Genomic DNA, 22,005 nt, shown 5'->3' on the forward strand with positions numbered 1-22,005 from the left:
TATGGTGCCATATGGCCCATTATGTTTGCCGCAGGTAGTCGTTTCGGAGTAAGTTTTGTCGCTCTTGGCGGCGACCTTTATTTCCTAAGGAAAAAAAATTTTTTTTCGCACGGAACCTTTTTTCTAATTCTAGAGGGTTTAAACTATTTTTTAAGCCAATAAAAAAAATCGATTTTTCAAAAAATTTACAGTGGCCTAACCTAACTTAATTACGTTTGCTTAGAGCTTGCTGGCAGTATTACAACGTCGGGAAGACTGTGCTCATTTCTGTTTTTGGGGTGTTTTTATAGGTTACAATTTCCCTCCAAAACTAAGCTTACCGGATGTATCTCATATTCATAATTCACAATAAAGATTCACACAAAACTTTATTCAAAATTGAAAACAAAATGATATTGAACTAGGATAGTACTTTTCATTTTATTACCAGTAATATTTTCATCATAAGTAAAATTAAAAACTTAATATTTGTTTGTTTCCAATCTTGAAAGAATCTATTTTGATAGTACGCTTAAATACTGGCGCATAACAATTTTACATTTAAATAAAATGCTCAGTAATCACATGTAAAATTTAACACAATTTTAGAAATTTGATTAATGATAAAATTAATATTAAACAACATCTAAATAATTTAAAACACTTACATATCACTCAAAATTCAAGGTAAACATAACGCGACTTAACTTCCGCCAGTGACGTTTTGACTTTTGTTTACACAGATAATTGAAAATTAATAATTTATAATCCATAATTCTTAATATTAATAATAATTAATAGTTAATTCACATTAAATCCCTCAAAATATCCTCGTCATTTTTATAAATAATGGGACGTCTAGAACGGCCAGTTGTACATACAGTTGTTTGATTAGTAGACGTTGATTGTTTATTTCCTGTAGACAATATATTCTTCAAATCATAATTGCTGAGTAGAACGTAAAATAACTTCAGTTTTTTTCTGTTGACCTTCTTTCTGGTTTTCTATGAAATGTTCATTGTTCATAACAACTGATTCAATGTCCCCAATACCACTTAGATCATCCTCAAAAAATAGCGGCAGAGTAGCTATATCGAAAGAACTTGTACTAACGTTGTGCAAACTTGCAATTACATCTTCAAGTGATTTTCATTTTTTGGCACATCATTCTCTTTATAATAATTATGATTTGCATTCAATTTCGACTTTTTACCTTTACCCTTCCTTTTTGTATTAATATTGGTAGATTCGTCTTTTTTAACCGACTTCTGTAAGAAAACGAGTTTCGAGTCTCGTCTTTTCCTAAATATGGAAAGCCATTTACCACGTATTTTGTTTTTACATCAGAGGCCAGCCAAAATTTGATGCCAAATTTTTGGGGTTTGTTTGGCATATACTGAGTAAATCTGTATCTAGCCTTCGTCGGAAAAAGGTGCTCATCTACGGTAATGTAAGCTCCCGGTTTGAAGCAATTTTGACTGTTTTCAATAAATTTATCCCAAACTGCTGGGACTAAAGCGAACTTGTCTGTTTGCAAACGTTGACTCCTCTCATTTCTTTTGTAAAATATCAGTAAAATCTCGTCTACTCATAGTGCTAGAAAAAAATGATGGTCCCCACTTGTTGTTCCACTAATATTGGAGTCTCAAAGTATTTCCTTCGTATGCCCCACGTGCATACAATATTGCAAGAAATGCCTTCAATTTTTCTTGCGTAATTGTCCAGGATTTCCCCGAAACTCGAGAGCCTTCTAACTCTGTACAAATTCGTATATTTTCCAAAATATGATCGTCAATCAATAATAGGAACGCACTACTTACATTTCCCTTACTACTGCAACAATGAAATACACTAGCGTTGGTGTAAGTAACGCCATGATGATGGAATACATCTTCTCACTCTTCTTTTCTAACACGATTTTGCTCTTCTCTAGCTCTTGTCTAGATTGCAGCATTTTTTCCACTTTGTCCTCGTTGTACTGTAATTTGAACTCCGTAAGATCGCAATTCTTGCACCTCTTAGCCTCGTGTTGGTGGTATGTGACATCGATGTCGCGCGGTCCCAAGTATTATATAGCTGTCCATGGCCGCTTCGGAGACATTGAGCTTCTGGGTAAGTGTAGTTCGAAGCTCCTCCGATCCCGAGGCATCCATCGGAAGACAATTTTGTATCGATTTATTTATGTCGATGTTATTAGGTAATGGTGGCGGAGGGTTGGAAAATGACATAGATGGTATAATATACTCCTTAGAATGCTCCTCAGGTGGCGGTTGAGGCGGCGGCGGTAGAAGCTGCAGCACGTTCACCTTATGATGTGCCAGAGAATGTGGCGGCAATATCCCTGTCCTGTAGAAGTTCCTCTCTTCAAACACCGAGGCATGCACATATTTACAGTTAGCATAAGTGCACACGGAGTTATGGTACTTGTGACAGAACGTGTACACTCCCACCAGTTGTGAGTTATCGTACTTGTGCGCGAACCTATAGACTCGGGTCGGGTCACTAATGTCTTGTTTTATTCGTACTTTTGAACAATCGTGGAACGCGTCGTGAGTCGTTAGATCCAGACTGACTTTAATACGTCTCTCAATCTGAGAGACTCGCAAAAGATGCTGACAGGGAAATACGGAATTACAGGAGTAAGGGTTATTACATACATGGCTAGTATATAACAGCCCCCGGGATAGGAGTAAATTTACCCCAGAAGGGTTAAGTTTATGTGACTGTGGTTCGGATACTGGCACGCCTATATTAGGTGGCGGAGGTGGATCGGGCGCGGCTCTCAAAGTCGCAGCATACACTACCTCGTTACCTATTTTGGACCGTATACTACGCATACTTTTTCATTTTTATAAAATTTGGCGACGATTTAAATTTTATTAATGTTCTTCCACTCCGACTCTTGCAGCTGTTTTCATATGAAATATGGGGTATTATAGTTAGCAGGATTATAGGATTATAGGAACACTACTAGTCTAGTCTACTGCCAAAGTGGGTATGCCAGGAGCACAGAAGCACAGTATCCAGCCTAACGGATCGAAAATTTTTAATATTTCCGAAAGAAAAATTCGTTTAGTAGGCTTTGATTGTGATTTTTCTGTTAGGGGTTGTCCATTAATCACGTGATCTTTTTTTAGCATTTTTTAACCCCCCCTCCCCCATTGGTGATACGTAGTGAGGTTTAAGACCACCACCCCTCCCCCTTCTCAACATCACGTGTATTTTTACCTTACCTACAACGAATCTTAAAATTTTCTGAATATTATCTTAATTTAAATACAGGTATAAACTATAATCTTATTTTATTCTGAAATTAAGGACCATAATAAAAATGTCTACACCAGGTTGCAAGTTTTTTTTTATTGCCATAACAATAATAATAAACGAAGAGTTTAATCATAGGAAAAACATGTATTGTACTAGTACATAAATATATTTAATGTATATTGTCCTCGGACCACGGATTAGCAAGACATTCTTCAACACTAACAACTGGATAAGCATCTTGCAGGTCAGTTGTTGGCACTGTGCTTTGTTGAAAATCAACATCGGTTTCATCAAGCCACTCGGTGTCATCATTTTCGCGCACAACGCAGAGAATTTCTTTCGATCTGCCGATTGATCGTCGCGTGAGGATGCGTGAAGGACGAACATTGTGCATCTCTACACTATTACTGCTCGGATTAGGTTGCTTGTGACATGAATTTACATGTTCCTTAACTTTCTTCTTTGTACAGAAGTACAATCCACACCACTGGCACGTCCGATCCAAAAGTTGCCGACGATCCTTTTGCAGACTAGGGCAATACAGGTCATACGGCAATTTGTTAAAGCCCTCATGCGTTGGGGTGATTCCAAGAGACCGACGCAGAAGAAATGTAGCAATTTGCTACATTGCAAGCCTCAAGAGCCTCTTGAGGCTTCGGAATACATAGACCACTAGACGACTGCAAAATTGGGTAAGGAGGTATAACGAAGCGTTCAGGAAGAATAGATCGACGAGAACTCCGCAAATCTCCACAGCAAGCGTGGTCATCACACTTCACCACCTGGTAATAATATTAAGATATCTTAATCATATTAGATAAGAAAAGTAAATGATAAAATAATAATAAATGAGATTTTACTAATGTACCTGAAGCAAATACTGGCTCTCTCGCACATGCTCGCTATGCCACTGCAGAGAAGGCAAGTCTGGAACAAAGCTTTCAGCAGTGTCATCGGGCTCGAGGTACTCTGCTACGACGTCATGGCCGTCGATAACCATATTATTCCATACTTCTGTGAGAACTTCTCCAGCCTTCTGAAAGTTCATTTTTTCGAGATCATGATCTTTTGTTCTCCCTTGTTCATCCAAATGAGTTCCATAAGAATCATGCGGAAGTATGAGTCCAGATAATTCCCGGCTTAAAGGCGCCATTCTTCTCTCAACACGGTTGAATGCGCTTCTGCCGGGTGCATTCGTAAAAATGAATATTGCATCTAAATCATGCTTGACAAAGTGGTGTATGGCATGGGAAATAACCTTTGGATATCTCGGGTTTTCATCGGGTCCTCCATCAGATGAAATCAGAACAACTGGTTTCAGGCGTCCTTCTTCATCCCGCATAATTTCCTTGAAATTGTTGAGTGTAGCAAGCTTATTGAAGTCCACAGCATGAGTAGAAGCTGTCGAAGAGGAATGTTTGCCACTTCTAATCGCCACGTATGTTGGCCCTGAATAAGTAATTGCTTCAGCACGGCCCATATCATTTCCTTTTATGATGCACCCAGCATATACACTAGGGATCAATTTGTGCCTTGTAGCAATCACCCAATCATGATCAGGCAATGAGACACGATATTCGACATGCATCAGGAGAGGAGCTTGTTTATTTGCCGCTGTCAAACCTATAGGTACCCGGGCTTTATCATCTTGGGACAAAAAAAACACTTGTTTTGGCCCGAGAATAGATGCCAGCGTTTCCAAGGATCTTATTGTGGCGACACAAAAATGTTGATCGACATGAGCCTTATGGTGATCTGCCTCAGGGCGACTCAATTTGACAGGGACAGTGACTACATGCCTTTCACCCTCCAAGGTGGTATAATTTCTAGGGAGCAATCGAAGATACGTGCCACTCTTCGAAATTTGAAATCCGTGCTCCTTTAGCTTTTCATGGAGGTCAGTAAGTGTTCGGCAACTGCGAACAATTTCTGAGCGACGCCGTTCCTCCGCAGAAGCACCAAACATAGCCAAATCGACGATAGTTTTTAGCAATTGCGGTTGTTGCTCTTCTAGGCGTGGGCGACCTGGGGCAGAACGCGCCTTAAGAAGATCAGCTACAATCGGACTCTGATTGCAAGCAAGTTTAATCTTTGATTTTATTGATAATCTATGTGACTGGGAGTGACGCATATGTTGCTCCTTCTTCCGTAGTTCTTTTGTGCATTTATCAATTTCTCGGCGCAGTTTCGTCACATCACGTGTCTCATTTTCAGTGGCGCCCAGAAAATCCCTACGACGAACTGCTAAGTCGAATTCCATTTGAAGAAGAGAAATCTGATTTTTCAACTTATCCTGTGCAGGAGTAGCACGTACAAGCTGCAGTATAGAGCTGCTTGCACTTGGTGTATCGGGTGAATTCATTCAGAAAAATATTTCATTGAACACATGTTTCATGGGTAATTATAATTCACCCTTAAATACGCAAGCAAAGCTGCGCGCGTCCGCTAGTCAATTATATTCATAATTACATAAAAGTAAATATTATTTTCTTATATTATAATTTAACTTCTTATATTCTTTCTAATCTTTGGAACAAGTGTGATCTTTGCAAGAGCATACATTGTAAATTGTTGGTGTTCCACCAAAGACTTGATTCCGAAACGTAGCTGTGGATGTGGAACGTGAACCATTACAAAACGACGTCTGGACGCCTACATTCCTACGGCTACGAGACGCCGAGGATGTAGAATAGGGAGTTGATCGATTTCTAATTCCCCTCGTTGCCATTTTTGATACGCGGCTTGCACCTGAAAAATATATACTATATTTTTATTTTGGCACTTATTACACGGTTGAATAACGCGAAGGCCAGTTATTTGATCTTTTTTATTATATTGATTCACATATTCGAGGAACAGTGTTGTTGTGTTTTATTTAAATTATAAAATGAGACCAGAAAAATTGCAATGTGACATCTCCATTTTGTCTAAAATTAACAATAGTCACTGGACTAAGACTGGATTAGAAATAAAATCATAATAAGAAGTTTGTAACATACCATAATTTAATCTCTCTTCTTCCCCCTTTTCCCCATCTTCCTCTTCTTCCTCTTTTTTCTTTTCTTTCCTTTTTTTCTTCCTCTTCTTTCGTTTCTTTCTCTTTTTCTTCTTTAACTCTCTTCTTCGGTTCTGTTCCAGTAGTAGTATTTGGCAAGGGTCTATCTGGTTGGATACCGCAACTAATTAATAGTATTGGAGATTCTTGCTCTTCTTGTATTGGTACAACTTGAAAGAGACTTCTACTCACTGGGTAGATCAATTATAAACTTTCACTCTAAATCGCTTTATTATGAACACTTTCTACTTAGCACTGACACTTAAACACTTAGCACTTAAACTATCACTTAAGGGGTTAGGCCACTGTAACGGTAAAAAAAACGGTTTTTTCACGAATTTTTTGCTTCTAAAATTGAAGGTAATTGAAAAAAAACTTTAAAGGGTGTTATCGGGCATACATTAAACTTTATTATTAAATTTTTTTACAGCGAAAAAAAAAAACAAAATGGCGGTTCCACAGCTATCTTTGACGAAGAAAACGGCTAGTTTTTTGTTAATAAAAAATCAATAAATAAAGTTATTGAAAATCCCGATCGACATTCACTAGAGAATGTTAATGTTCACATCTGGTCAAAATTTCAAGTAATAAAAATGAAAATTGTTCGAGTGGTGCTGCGTGCCATTTCGAAAAACCGTGTTTCGAGAAAAACGCGTTTAAAGTTTTACGAATAGTTTTCTATTGGAAAAAATAAAAAAAATAGGGTAAAAATTTTTTTTACCGTTAGTCTACAATCCCAGCACCATACATTTGTCCATCGATGGCCAAATTTTCGTCTTCTTTTTTCCTGGTAGATTTTTGGAGCGCGCGCGCACTTTTTGCCGCGTCGCTCAGAGATGTCTCCGCGTGCGTAATGCGTTTGGCGTCGGCTTCGATGCAGAAATTATATAACTGTACACCAATTTCCACCTCCAACATCTTGAATATTTGCAAGACGTTGGTAAGGCCGCCATTGAATGTGCAAACAGCGATATCCGTCGCGATATCTAGGACAGTTTTTCCGCTTGAAGATGATTTGGGGGCCAAACATCAAACGGTTGCGTTGAAGCTTTCGTTATTATTTTGACTATAGGCTCCCAAGCAACGCTCCAGCAAGTCGTCCCGGCTCAATTCCATGTAGATGGGTTTGATGGCTTCATAAACCTCCTCATTCATTGGCTGATTGTGATGATACGCATCCAAGGCATTTTCCGCTTTCGCTTTCTTCCAACTGCACCAATTCTCTGAACATTTTTCGTGCTGAGGCTTTTCATCCGTTGACATTTTTTGAAAAAGGGTTACCCAGATCTCATTTTTCATATTTTCGATGGAATCGGGATTTCGACGGATTTTGGGCAAGCGATCACAATTTTGAAGCCTAAATCACGAGGACTTCTTTCTCGAAACTCAATGTCAGATCCGCACGTTTTGCACTTCACGCGCTGGGCAACTGTGCGCTTGCTGTCGCAAAACTAACGGAATTTTATGCTCATAATGCTCAAAAGGGTCGAAAAGACACGTGGTACAACAATACAGGCGGTTGGAAACAATAGGGCGGAGGGGGCTATGGTGCCATATGGCCCATTATGTTTGCCGCAGGTAGTCGTTTCGGAGTAAGTTTTGTCGCTCTTGGCGGCGACCTTTATTTCCTAAGGAAAAAAAATTTTTTTTCGCACGGAACCTTTTTTCTAATTCTAGAGGGTTTAAACTATTTTTTAAGCCAATAAAAAAAATCGATTTTTCAAAAAATTTACAGTGGCCTAACCTAACTTAATTACGTTTGCTTAGAGCTTGCTGGCAGTATTACAACGTCGGGAAGACTGTGCTCATTTCTGTTTTTGGGGTGTTTTTATAGGTTACAATTTCCCTCCAAAACTAAGCTTACCGGATGTATCTCATATTCATAATTCACAATAAAGATTCACACAAAACTTTATTCAAAATTGAAAACAAAATGATATTGAACTAGGATAGTACTTTTCATTTTATTACCAGTAATATTTTCATCATAAGTAAAATTAAAAACTTAATATTTGTTTGTTTCCAATCTTGAAAGAATCTATTTTGATAGTACGCTTAAATACTGGCGCATAACAATTTTACATTTAAATAAAATGCTCAGTAATCACATGTAAAATTTAACACAATTTTAGAAATTTGATTAATGATAAAATTAATATTAAACAACATCTAAATAATTTAAAACACTTACATATCACTCAAAATTCAAGGTAAACATAACGCGACTTAACTTCCGCCAGTGACGTTTTGACTTTTGTTTACACAGATAATTGAAAATTAATAATTTATAATCCATAATTCTTAATATTAATAATAATTAATAGTTAATTCACATTAAATCCCTCAAAATATCCTCGTCATTTTTATAAATAATGGGACGTCTAGAACGGCCAGTTGTACATACAGTTGTTTGATTAGTAGACGTTGATTGTTTATTTCCTGTAGACAATATATTCTTCAAATCATAATTGCTGAGTAGAACGTAAAATAACTTCAGTTTTTTTCTGTTGACCTTCTTTCTGGTTTTCTATGAAATGTTCATTGTTCATAACAACTGATTCAATGTCCCCAATACCACTTAGATCATCCTCAAAAAATAGCGGCAGAGTAGCTATATCGAAAGAACTTGTACTAACGTTGTGCAAACTTGCAATTACATCTTCAAGTGATTTTCATTTTTTGGCACATCATTCTCTTTATAATAATTATGATTTGCATTCAATTTCGACTTTTTACCTTTACCCTTCCTTTTTGTATTAATATTGGTAGATTCGTCTTTTTTAACCGACTTCTGTAAGAAAACGAGTTTCGAGTCTCGTCTTTTCCTAAATATGGAAAGCCATTTACCACGTATTTTGTTTTTACATCAGAGGCCAGCCAAAATTTGATGCCAAATTTTTGGGGTTTGTTTGGCATATACTGAGTAAATCTGTATCTAGCCTTCGTCGGAAAAAGGTGCTCATCTACGGTAATGTAAGCTCCCGGTTTGAAGCAATTTTGACTGTTTTCAATAAATTTATCCCAAACTGCTGGGACTAAAGCGAACTTGTCTGTTTGCAAACGTTGACTCCTCTCATTTCTTTTGTAAAATATCAGTAAAATCTCGTCTACTCATAGTGCTAGAAAAAAATGATGGTCCCCACTTGTTGTTCCACTAATATTGGAGTCTCAAAGTATTTCCTTCGTATGCCCCACGTGCATACAATATTGCAAGAAATGCCTTCAATTTTTCTTGCGTAATTGTCCAGGATTTCCCCGAAACTCGAGAGCCTTCTAACTCTGTACAAATTCGTATATTTTCCAAAATATGATCGTCAATCAATAATAGGAACGCACTACTTACATTTCCCTTACTACTGCAACAATGAAATACACTAGCGTTGGTGTAAGTAACGCCATGATGATGGAATACATCTTCTCACTCTTCTTTTCTAACACGATTTTGCTCTTCTCTAGCTCTTGTCTAGATTGCAGCATTTTTTCCACTTTGTCCTCGTTGTACTGTAATTTGAACTCCGTAAGATCGCAATTCTTGCACCTCTTAGCCTCGTGTTGGTGGTATGTGACATCGATGTCGCGCGGTCCCAAGTATTATATAGCTGTCCATGGCCGCTTCGGAGACATTGAGCTTCTGGGTAAGTGTAGTTCGAAGCTCCTCCGATCCCGAGGCATCCATCGGAAGACAATTTTGTATCGATTTATTTATGTCGATGTTATTAGGTAATGGTGGCGGAGGGTTGGAAAATGACATAGATGGTATAATATACTCCTTAGAATGCTCCTCAGGTGGCGGTTGAGGCGGCGGCGGTAGAAGCTGCAGCACGTTCACCTTATGATGTGCCAGAGAATGTGGCAATATCCCTGTCCTGTAGAAGTTCCTCTCTTCAAACACCGAGGCATGCACATATTTACAGTTAGTATAAGTGCACACGGAGTTATGGTACTTGTGACAGAACGTGTACACTCCCACCAGTTGTGAGTTATCGTACTTGTGCGCGAACCTATAGACTCGGGTCGGGTCACTAATGTCTTGTTTTATTCGTACTTTTGAACAATCGTGGAACGCGTCGTGAGTCGTTAGATCCAGACTGACTTTAATACGTCTCTCAATCTGAGAGACTCGCAAAAGATGCTGACAGGGAAATACGGAATTACAGGAGTAAGGGTTATTACATACATGGCTAGTATATAACAGCCCCCGGGATAGGAGTAAATTTACCCCAGAAGGGTTAAGTTTATGTGACTGTGGTTCGGATACTGGCACGCCTATATTAGGTGGCGGAGGTGGATCGGGCGCGGCTCTCAAAGTCGCAGCATACACTACCTCGTTACCTATTTTGGACCGTATACTACGCATACTTTTTCATTTTTATAAAATTTGGCGACGATTTAAATTTTATTAATGTTCTTCCACTCCGACTCTTGCAGCTGTTTTCATATGAAATATGGGGTATTATAGTTAGCAGGATTATAGGATTATAGGAACACTACTAGTCTAGTCTACTGCCAAAGTGGGTATGCCAGGAGCACAGAAGCACAGTATCCAGCCTAACGGATCGAAAATTTTTAATATTTCCGAAAGAAAAATTCGTTTAGTAGGCTTTGATTGTGATTTTTCTGTTAGGGGTTGTCCATTAATCACGTGATCTTTTTTTAGCATTTTTTAACCCCCCCTCCCCCATTGGTGATACGTAGTGAGGTTTAAGACCACCACCCCTCCCCCTTCTCAACATCACGTGTATTTTTACCTTACCTACAACGAATCTTAAAATTTTCTGAATATTATCTTAATTTAAATACAGGTATAAACTATAATCTTATTTTATTCTGAAATTAAGGACCATAATAAAAATGTCTACACCAGGTTGCAAGTTTTTTTTTATTGCCATAACAATAATAATAAACGAAGAGTTTAATCATAGGAAAAACATGTATTGTACTAGTACATAAATATATTTAATGTATATTGTCCTCGGACCACGGATTAGCAAGACATTCTTCAACACTAACAACTGGATAAGCATCTTGCAGGTCAGTTGTTGGCACTGTGCTTTGTTGAAAATCAACATCGGTTTCATCAAGCCACTCGGTGTCATCATTTTCGCGCACAACGCAGAGAATTTCTTTCGATCTGCCGATTGATCGTCACGTGAGGATGCGTGAAGGACGAACATTGTGCATCTCTACACTATTACTGCTCGGATTAGGTTGCTTGTGACATGAATTTACATGTTCCTTAACTTTCTTCTTTGTACAGAAGTACAATCCACACCACTGGCACGTCCGATCCAAAAGTTGCCGACGATCCTTTTGCAGACTAGGGCAATACAGGTCATACGGCAATTTGTTAAAGCCCTCATGCGTTGGGGTGATTCCAAGAGACCGACGCAGAAGAAATGTAGCAATTTGCTACATTGCAAGCCTCAAGAGCCTCTTGAGGCTTCGGAATACATAGACCACTAGACGACTGCAAAATTGGGTAAGGAGGTATAACGAAGCGTTCAGGAAGAATAGATCGACGAGAACTCCGCAAATCTCCACAGCAAGCGTGGTCATCACACTTCACCACCTGGTAATAATATTAAGATATCTTAATCATATTAGATAAGAAAAGTAAATGATAAAATAATAATAAATGAGATTTTACTAATGTACCTGAAGCAAATACTGGCTCTCTCGCACATGCTCGCTATGCCACTGCAGAGAAGGCAAGTCTGGAACAAAGCTTTCAGCAGTGTCATCGGGCTCGAGGTACTCTGCTACGACGTCATGGCCGTCGATAACCATATTATTCCATACTTCTGTGAGAACTTCTCCAGCCTTCTGAAAGTTCATTTTTTCGAGATCATGATCTTTTGTTCTCCCTTGTTCATCCAAATGAGTTCCATAAGAATCATGCGGAAGTATGAGTCCAGATAATTCCCGGCTTAAAGGCGCCATTCTTCTCTCAACACGGTTGAATGCGCTTCTGCCGGGTGCATTCGTAAAAATGAATATTGCATCTAAATCATGCTTGACAAAGTGGTGTATGGCATGGGAAATAACCTTTGGATATCTCGGGTTTTCATCGGGTCCTCCATCAGATGAAATCAGAACAACTGGTTTCAGGCGTCCTTCTTCATCCCGCATAATTTCCTTGAAATTGTTGAGTGTAGCAAGCTTATTGAAGTCCACAGCATGAGTAGAAGCTGTCGAAGAGGAATGTTTGCCACTTCTAATCGCCACGTATGTTGGCCCTGAATAAGTAATTGCTTCAGCACGGCCCATATCATTTCCTTTTATGATGCACCCAGCATATACACTAGGGATCAATTTGTGCCTTGTAGCAATCACCCAATCATGATCAGGCAATGAGACACGATATTCGACATGCATCAGGAGAGGAGCTTGTTTATTTGCCGCTGTCAAACCTATAGGTACCCGGGCTTTATCATCTTGGGACAAAAAAAACACTTGTTTTGGCCCGAGAATAGATGCCAGCGTTTCCAAGGATCTTATTGTGGCGACACAAAAATGTTGATCGACATGAGCCTTATGGTGATCTGCCTCAGGGCGACTCAATTTGACAGGCACAGTGACTACATGCCTTTCACCCTCCAAGGTGGTATAATTTCTAGGGAGCAATCGAAGATACGTGCCACTCTTCGAAATTTGAAATCCGTGCTCCTTTAGCTTTTCATGGAGGTCAGTAAGTGTTCGGCAACTGCGAACAATTTCTGAGCGACGCCGTTCCTCCGCAGAAGCACCAAACATAGCCAAATCGACGATAGTTTTTAGCAATTGCGGTTGTTGCTCTTCTAGGCGTGGGCGACCTGGGGCAGAACGCGCCTTAAGAAGATCAGCTACAATCGGACTCTGATTGCAAGCAAGTTTAATCTTTGATTTTATTGATAATCTATGTGACTGGGAGTGTGGTGAATCTGTGGTGTGTATCTTTGATGTGTATCATTGGTATTTATCATTGATTTATATCATTTATGTGTAGTAGTGAGGTATAGACTGTCGTTGACATTGACGAAATTCGTTAAGTAGCAAGTTACATAAGCATAAGGATACATTCCGATGACGCCGCACTTGCACCTCGCGGAACCGAACAATAGTGTTTTAGTATTTTGCTGATTTAACTGTTTGGAATTATATAAAATTTTAATAAAGATTCTCTGTCTTCTACTTGCTTTAAAACAGAAAGGTTGTTTATAAAATTAAATAAATAATTTTTAATAAGCCTTTTTCTCGCCTGAGTAATTTAACTGGCGCAGTCGGTAGGATCGCGGCGTGTTTGGCTTTAATCAAACTCTTAAAGCCCGCGAACGATTTCTATCGTTATTACCGCGATCTATTAAGAAGAATCTACGACGGCGAGACCGGCGGAGCACCTAAGCATCGGTGGTTCTGCCAAGCAGTTGAGTCCCGGTTGGAGATGCAGAGGTTTCTTTGGTGAGTACTCTTGTTATCCAAGTTCCTATGCTATATTTCCTTCCGTATTTTTGTATCTGTCTATATAGCTCAAATCGCGATAGGCATTTACTATTATCGAATAAGTTTATGAGAAATGAAATAATAAATGAATGAAATAATAAATGAATGAAATAATAAATGAAATGAAATAATAAATAAATGAAATAATAAATAAATGAAATGAAATTATTAATAAATAATTAAATGAAATAATAAAATATTATTTTAATAAATATTATATTGAATTGAAATATTTTATTTGTTTGAATTATTTTGTTAAATAGGTTAGTCGTGATTAAAAGATAAAATGTCTTTTGAAAATTGCGAGAATTCTAGTTTTAAGTTAATTTCAGATTTTATGCCACGTTATGATGGTCATTCAAAAATTTTGAATTTTTATATTAGAAGAGTAGATAATATATTAAGCTTAATAGAGGGCGCAGTGAAACACCACCCCGCTATTGTGTGTTTGATTAAAAGCAGACTCAGTGGAGCCGCAATAGATGCAATAGCATACGAAGAGTTTCTAGACTCTTGGGACGCGATTAAACGCGCTTTGATTAGAAGAATAGGTGACCCTAGGAACGAAATCCAACTAATGCAAGAGCTAACTCGAACGCGACGTAATAAAAATGAAGACGCGGAAACTTTTGGGAAACGCCTTCGAGACATACTTGACACCCTTTTGTCCGTAGGTAAACATAGTAACAAAGAATATTATGAAAACATGGTTATAGAGCAATATACGAACCAATTAGACTTTCAAATTTCAATAGGTGTGCGTCTAGCCAGGCCTACCACATTAGAACTAGCCATTGTACAAGCTAGGCAAGAAGCTAAGCTCACATACAATAGATTTAATAATAATTTTAATATGTCAAACTCTCCAAGTAAGGTTAAAGAAAATCATAGAACCTTTATTCCATTTTCAAATTCACAATCTAGATTAAATAATCCACCTATGCACGTAAATTCAAATTTTACCCCTAGACAAAATAACTGGACACCAGAACAACGTCAACAATGGGTTCAGTCAATGCTACCATGGAAAAACCGACAACCCTCAGGTAATTATAGACCTTTTATTAATCATAGAGGTAACATCCCTCACCAGCAAATAAATCCACCCCAAAAAATATCAGATGTAACTATGAGGTCAACAAATAAACCAGAAAAGCCGCAGTTCGCAGTGGAGGAACTCTTCTACACAGACGAGCCACAGGAGCAACAACTCAATGAGTATTCCCAACACTACACCCCAGGTGAGTATTATTATGATAATATACAAATACCAGACGAGCAGGATACTTATGAACCAGTTAATGACGAAATAAGTAACCAGCAGGATTTTACGTTAGGCATAGACCCAGACGTAAAGAGATAGTAAAAATAAATAATCATGATAAAGATAATTTACCCTACATAGTAATTCCCGAATTTAAAGGTAAGTTTTTAATTGACACAGGAGCTTCTAGATCCCTTATTTCACCAGAAGTTATATTTAATTCTATTTTCCAAAATCTTGTAGAATATGAACCATTTGAAATAAAAACAGCCCATGCGACAACACAGCATAGTCATGTAGTGAATTTACCCTTACCCCCAATCTTTAATAGTGATATTCATCATAAATTCCTTATTTTTGATTTCGACCCTAAATACAAAGGACTTATAGGTCTAGATTTATTAAAATCATTATCTAGCAATATTAATTTGAAAAATAAGATATTACATACAGCGACAGCCGACATACCTATTTATTTCGACTATAATAAGAAACTTATAAATATAGAACCAAAGTGTGAAAAACTTATTACTTTGAAAACAAATTATACTGATGGATTTTATATCTACGACGACTATATTTGGTCTAAGGGATTAACATCCCCTGCTGCTATTATTAATGTTAAAAATGGAAAATTTATAACTAAAGTCATTAATACCAATTCAGAAGGACGAACCATATGTAACATAGGTACATTTAATTTACGACCATATAATGTTATATATAAAAAAGGCAAACAAAATATAAAAGCCGACGCCTTTCCTATGCATGAAATATCTCACAAAAATGTAGAATCATTATCAACCGTAAATTCTAATAATAATAGAGACGACATTATAAATGACAGTATATCCCAAGACGTAGGTGCACAAACTAGTGAAAACATAGCGCAGGTACCCCTTGTATCTAGTAATAATAACGATAAAAACATAGAGCCTGACAACGACAGACATAAGATGCTTACATCAGAGACTGTCAGTACGAGTATCAGTACTATTGTTCCTAATAACTTGATGTACACTAACCATTCCCAAACAGATAACGAAAATAAAGGTTTACTAATTAAATATAATGATAATGACAGACAAGTTAGGCAGTTTAACCCTAAAATAACACCCAGTTCGAAGTATAACCCTAACATAACACCCAGCTCGAAATACAGAGTATACAATAGATTAACTAATACTAGGACATTGGTAAAAGACGTATTTACCAAAGTAAATAATACCAAGAAGAAAATAATATCATTTTTAAGGAAGTACATAAGAAAACCACATAAGGTAGGTGAAACAGTCTATGAGCAAGTAGCTAAGACGGCGCTCAGAGATAAAGCCATACCAGATTTCAAAGGTCCGTATAAGATAATTAATTTGCACCCTTACTATATAAAGGAGATTATAAAAAATCATCCAAACTCTAATTCTAATAGAGTTCGTTATAAATTGCTACGAAGACCTAATCTTATTTCAGGTCCCTCGTGTTCTACACAAGAGCCAAAATAACCCTACATCCCATACATAATGGAATTTTATTATATTATTATTATTTAGATTTTATTAATTAAAGAATAACTCTTAAACAAAATGATATGTTTAACCTTGCTTTTACTTACTTAATAACGAATAAATATTATATATAATAGTTCTATATACAGATAAATATTATATATAATAATTTTACATACAAATAAATACTATATATAATAATATATAATTATTTTAAAGAACTTATTTTGTTGTATGCGAGAATACTTCATCTTAAAGGATATATAAGGTTTATAGAAATAAAATAGAATATAAGTTAGATTTACTTATAAAAAACAAAAAAAAAAGATATATTATTTATTTATTTATTTATTTACACTTTATTGTGCACAATTACACATTAAGAAAAAAAAAAGAGTATAAAAACGACAAAAATATAACAATTGACACACAAAAGGCGGCCTTATCGCTAATCAGCGATTTCTACCAGACAACCTTTGGGTTAGGAAATCTGTGATAAAATAGAGTGGGTGGTGTAAATAAACTTACAAGTCATATTAAATTCTAATACATAAACAGAATACATATATATTTGAAAAAAATACATACCATTAAAATATACTAATATATATAATAATACTATTTATAACAATGAGTTGTACATATTGATGTCATTTCAATGTGAATCATCCTTCAAATAATAATGTTTAACTAATTTTTTAAATATATTTAAAGATTTAGAACGCTTAATACTTAGCGGTAGATCATTCCACAACTTAGTTGCTTTCACAGCAAAGGAGTGCTCATAAAATCTAGTGGAATGTATCGGAGTTTTAAGAGCAAGATTCTCGGAGGATCTCAATCTATTTGAATGCGCACCTAAAAATTCGAACATCTCCTTTAAATAAGGAGGCGATTTTTCGTTGTGTAACACACAGTACAGAAGAGAAAGTGTATGTAGATTCCGGCGACTGCGTATTGGGAGCCACTTGAGCTTAGTACGAAATTCAGATACGTGGTCATATTTACGCAAATTAAATATGAACCGAATAGCGAGATTTTGAAGTCGCTCAAGTTTATTCAGATAGTCCTCGGTTAAGTTGGGATAGCTTGCATCGGCATAATCGAGAATTGGTAGTAATAGAGAATTTGCTAACATAATTTTGGTTGGAATGGGTAACACAGATCGTAGACGTCGGAGAGAGCCTATCGCATGAAATATTTTCCGACTTATATTATTTACATGTTCGGACCATGACATGTTCTGGTCTAAATGTACCCCAAGATCCTTAACTGACGTGCAATATGGTAAAAGCGTATCATTGTATACAACAGGCGGTAAATATGTGTATTTAACCATACCTGGGCTCCCAATTATTATAACCTGAGATTTTATAGGGTTAACCTTCAGACCAAAATAGTTACTCCAGTTTGATATAGCAAGGAGATTATTATTAATAGTTTGAATGGAATTTACCAAGTTTTCTGGAGTTGAGTGGGCGTAAATTTGAACATCGTCTGCATACATGTGATAGGGACACGAAAGGTGGTTAGTGATAGAATTTATAAAAATTGAGAAGAGCAAATGAGATAAAACACCGCCTTGAGGTACCCCAGCCTGGACAACACGCCACGAAGAGAAATTTTCCTCAATTCGTATGCGCTGTTTACGGCCATTAAGGTAACTTCGAAACCAGTCCACCACAGACGGAGATATGTTAATAGAACTTAACAAACTCAACAATACTTCATAATCTACGTTGCTAAAAGCGTTGCTAAAGTCAAGGAGTACAAGAATTGTGAGTTGTTTATTATCCATAGCTCTTCGAATGTCATCTGTGACTTTTATTAGCGCAGTTGTAGTACTATGACCAGAACGAAAGCCTGATTGGAAAGGACTAAGAATGGAGTGATTGTTAACGAAGGTAATAAGTTGTTTATGTACAAGCTTTTCAAGGACTTTTGAAAGGAACGGTAAAATAGAAATAGGGCGGAAATCAGCTAGATGTTGAGGATTAGGCTTTTTTGGAAAAGGGATAATTTGTGCATTCTTCCATGTTTCAGGAAATTTGCCAACAGAAATAGAAAAATTGAGAATGTGGGTCAGGATAGGAGTTACAGTATCAAGGATAGGCGTGATCATTTTGCGACTAATGCAGTCAGTACCGACAGCATTCGAAGAGATAGACAATATGCTCCTTTTAACATCACGTTCCGTGAAAGGACTAAAAGAGAATGGTGGAAACTCGTGAGTTGGTAAACACGAAAGAGCGTTTATTAATTCTTCTTTCTTGACGCAATCAAGAGCATCAGAGGATGAGAAATGCTTGTTGAGAAGCTCAACGTCGATATTAAAAGAGTTGTTGTTAGATGAACATCTACCAACTCCGAGTGATTCAAGAAATTTCCAGGTTTTAGAGGAATTACCATTTTCGATTGATTTGTAGATATGACGGCGGTTAGCATCCCTACAAGATGTATTACAGCGATTTCGTGCTTTATTGTACTTAATATGATTGGCGTCAGTTTGGTGTGTTTTAAATTTATATTTTGCTTTATTCTTCTTGTCAATCAATAACTTTATGTCTTCATTTAACCAAGGCGCTGGTAGATGTTTTAGTTTAACGGGCTTAATAGGAGCGTGAATGTCGTATAACTTAATCAGCATGTCATTAAAAACATCCACTTTGCAATCGATTGACCTAGCATTAACGACAGGAGACCAGTCAATCAAACGTGCGTCGTCAAGCAAACGACTAGTGTCCATTCCACCAAAGTTACGCTGCAGAAGAATTCTCGATTTAAATTTAGGAGGACGAATTTTATACGAAAGGTAAAGTAGGTCGTGATAAGAAAATAAATCGGCAGCGTACTGGCCATGTTTTGAGACAAAATCGGGAGAAGAGACTATAATCAGATCCAGGAGAGAAGGGTTACAGCCAGGAAAATTGTGAGTAGCTGTTAGGGGTAGAATGTGCATGTTACAAGAATTTGTAACATTTAACAGATTGCGGCTACGATGGTCATCTTTTAGTAGACAGGTATTAAGATCACCCATAATAATTGAGTGATCGTAGTTAAGAACCAGGTTTTCTAGGATATTTTCAAAGCTGGGAAAATAATGAAGTAAAGGAGAAGGACTGTAGAAAACCCCCAACAGGATTTTGGTATGGGATAGGACAACCTCGATAAGCAAATGCTCCGCAGTGTCTGCTAAAGGTGGTTGAGTTGACGAACTAATTATTGTGAAAGGGATATAGGATCGTAAATAGATCGCGACACCACCACCACCTTTACCAATACGGTCATTGCGTATTAAATGGTAACCTGGTAGGGAATAGGATGTGTTAGGTAAACAAGGCTTAAGCCAAGTCTCCGATACTAGGATAGCACGGATGTTTCGGGATTCAAATGATACAAGCATATCAGGATAATGAGCCGGAATACTTTGTGCGTTAATATGAAGAATATTAAAATTTTTCAGAGAGTCTGAGAAACAAGAATCAATGGTGGCGTTGAGCGTAGGAATAGATGTACTGTGGTAACTATCGTTACTTGATGATTCAACTGATGATAGAGATAAATGACAATCACTACTGTCAGACATCTTGACAAATAATAGCGTAATATATATTTATATATAAGTATAAATACAAGAAAAATAATAATTATATTAATTAAATCAAATATACGTACTTAATCAAAATATATACAAATAATACAATAATATATAATATAATATATATTAAAAATATATATAATAATATGAAATATAATTACTTAACCTAACCTGCCAGCCATTCTGAAAGAAGGAATTATTATAATTAACAACTATACTTAAAAAGAAAATAAAATAATATCATAACTGAAATCAATTACAAAACTAAACGAAAAATAAATTGACATTCTATTTTTAAACACAGTTATCTGTGAAATGACAGCTGTTATTTGTCACTACTAAAATGGAATCATAAGCTATTTATATTTCTTTATATAAAAGAAAAAAACAAAAAATACTAAGTTCTGTACTGAACTGAACTAAAATACAAAACAACACAAAGTAAAAAAAAAATAGATAAAAATACAAAGTGACAATTCACAAAGTACACACTAAATAAAAAAAAAACCTACTTTAATTAAACAAGTTGCCTACCTACAATAACCTGTAATAAAGTGACAAAACAAAACTACTTGGAAATTATAATAAAGAAGATACAACAAGCTCACTAGAGAGCCATGTTAAATAATGAACATTATACATAATACATAATGCAGAACTAAATATTGAACAATATACAATAGACATGAAGCTCCTTACTTCTTTACAATTCTTTTGGGTCTTGGGTTCACAATTTTAGTAGCTTTGGCATCCCTTGCCTCAGTGGATACAGTGGATACGGAGGAGATTACTGAAGGAGCAGTGACAGAGTTAGGAATCATATCCATTTCAGCTGTAGTGACAATCCGGTGTTTTGTACCATCAGAGCCCAGCACTACTATTACACCATCCCGAGTCCAACACTTAGACACACCAAAACGTTGACGGGCTGCTAAAAATGTTTTGTGACGACATTTTGTTAGAAACTCTGACATTGTCACTCCTGTATCTTTCAAGTTTGTCTTAGCTAACCAAACTTTATTTCGCAAAGAAAAATCCTTGAATTTGGCAACAATTGCACGAGGTCTTTCAGAAACAGTACGTCCAAGCCGGTGACAACGACTAAATGACTCTGGGCCAATCTCGGGGATTTTTAAATAGTCAGCTAGTAGTTTTGAGACACAGGCTGCTGCATCTCCCTTATCAGTCTCTGGAACACCGTGCTACAAGATCATCTTCTTCCTTGAACGCATTTCCAACTCATCATATTGTCTTGACAGCAATTCAACTTGTTTCTGCAGATTTTCTAAGACAGTCATAACAAATGAACGAAATGCACTGAACTGTGAGTTTATATTCGATGAAGGACTTGTGGCTGGAATAGAACCTTTAAGTTCTTTTTGGAACTCATTCATCCTAGTATGGAAGTGAACAGTTAATTCATTTAGAGTGTCTTTAATGGAGTCCATTGTGTAAATAAAAAAAAAACGCAATTCACTTTTGGTGATTCCAGGATATAATAAGTGTTAAAGTTGTGAAAAAACAATAGCTGGTAGGTTATATATAATCACTGACACATATTTCTTTTGATTTCACAATTATTTATATTTTTAAAAGTAAAATTAAAGATAGAGCACAAAATGGTGACTTATTATTCATATTCCTAGAGTTAAACATAGTATTATAAATGGTTTAGTTTCGATAGTAATTCGATACTAATAATTATAATTATAATAAGGACATTTATTAATTCATAAAAAATATATGTAGTTTTTAATTTTGTAAACATTAAACCTATTCAAATAAATAAATCAAAGTGTCTATTATGATGAAAGCATATAGTACAGAACATTTCCTAATTTCCATCCTAGAAATTCCT

At 36.5% G+C, this 22,005-nt stretch overlaps 2 protein-coding genes and 2 pseudogenes across 2 annotated transcripts; all 4 read right to left on the reverse strand.

Moving 5' to 3' along the window:
* Nucleotides 1-558: 558 nt before the first annotated feature.
* On the reverse strand, nt 559-2,816 carry LOC146526540 (uncharacterized; annotated as a pseudogene).
* Nucleotides 2,817-3,370: 554 nt separating this feature from the next.
* On the reverse strand, nt 3,371-5,732 carry LOC146526541 (uncharacterized). Its single transcript, XM_085207027.1, has 2 exons — nt 4,115-5,732; nt 3,371-4,028 (listed from the first exon to the last, which is right to left on the reverse strand). The coding sequence occupies exons 1-2, from the start codon at nt 5,606-5,608 to the stop codon at nt 3,816-3,818; spliced, it is 1,707 nt and encodes a 568-aa protein (XP_085063153.1). The 5' UTR covers nt 5,609-5,732; the 3' UTR covers nt 3,371-3,815.
* A 2,671-nt stretch (nt 5,733-8,403) lies between these two features.
* On the reverse strand, nt 8,404-10,658 carry LOC146526542 (uncharacterized; annotated as a pseudogene).
* A 554-nt stretch (nt 10,659-11,212) lies between these two features.
* Nucleotides 11,213-13,402, reverse strand: LOC146526543 (uncharacterized). The gene is made up of 2 exons (XM_085207030.1): nt 11,957-13,402; nt 11,213-11,870 (listed from the first exon to the last, which is right to left on the reverse strand). The coding sequence occupies exons 1-2, from the start codon at nt 13,052-13,054 to the stop codon at nt 11,658-11,660; spliced, it is 1,311 nt and encodes a 436-aa protein (XP_085063156.1). The 5' UTR covers nt 13,055-13,402; the 3' UTR covers nt 11,213-11,657.
* Between the last annotated feature and the right edge of the window lie 8,603 nt (nt 13,403-22,005).

The sequence above is a fragment of the Heliconius melpomene genome, unplaced genomic scaffold (genome assembly GCF_056956725.1).
Source record: "Heliconius melpomene rosina isolate 202511_hmr_F unplaced genomic scaffold, ASM5695672v1 ptg000030l, whole genome shotgun sequence".
NCBI lineage: Eukaryota > Metazoa > Arthropoda > Insecta > Lepidoptera > Nymphalidae > Heliconius > Heliconius melpomene.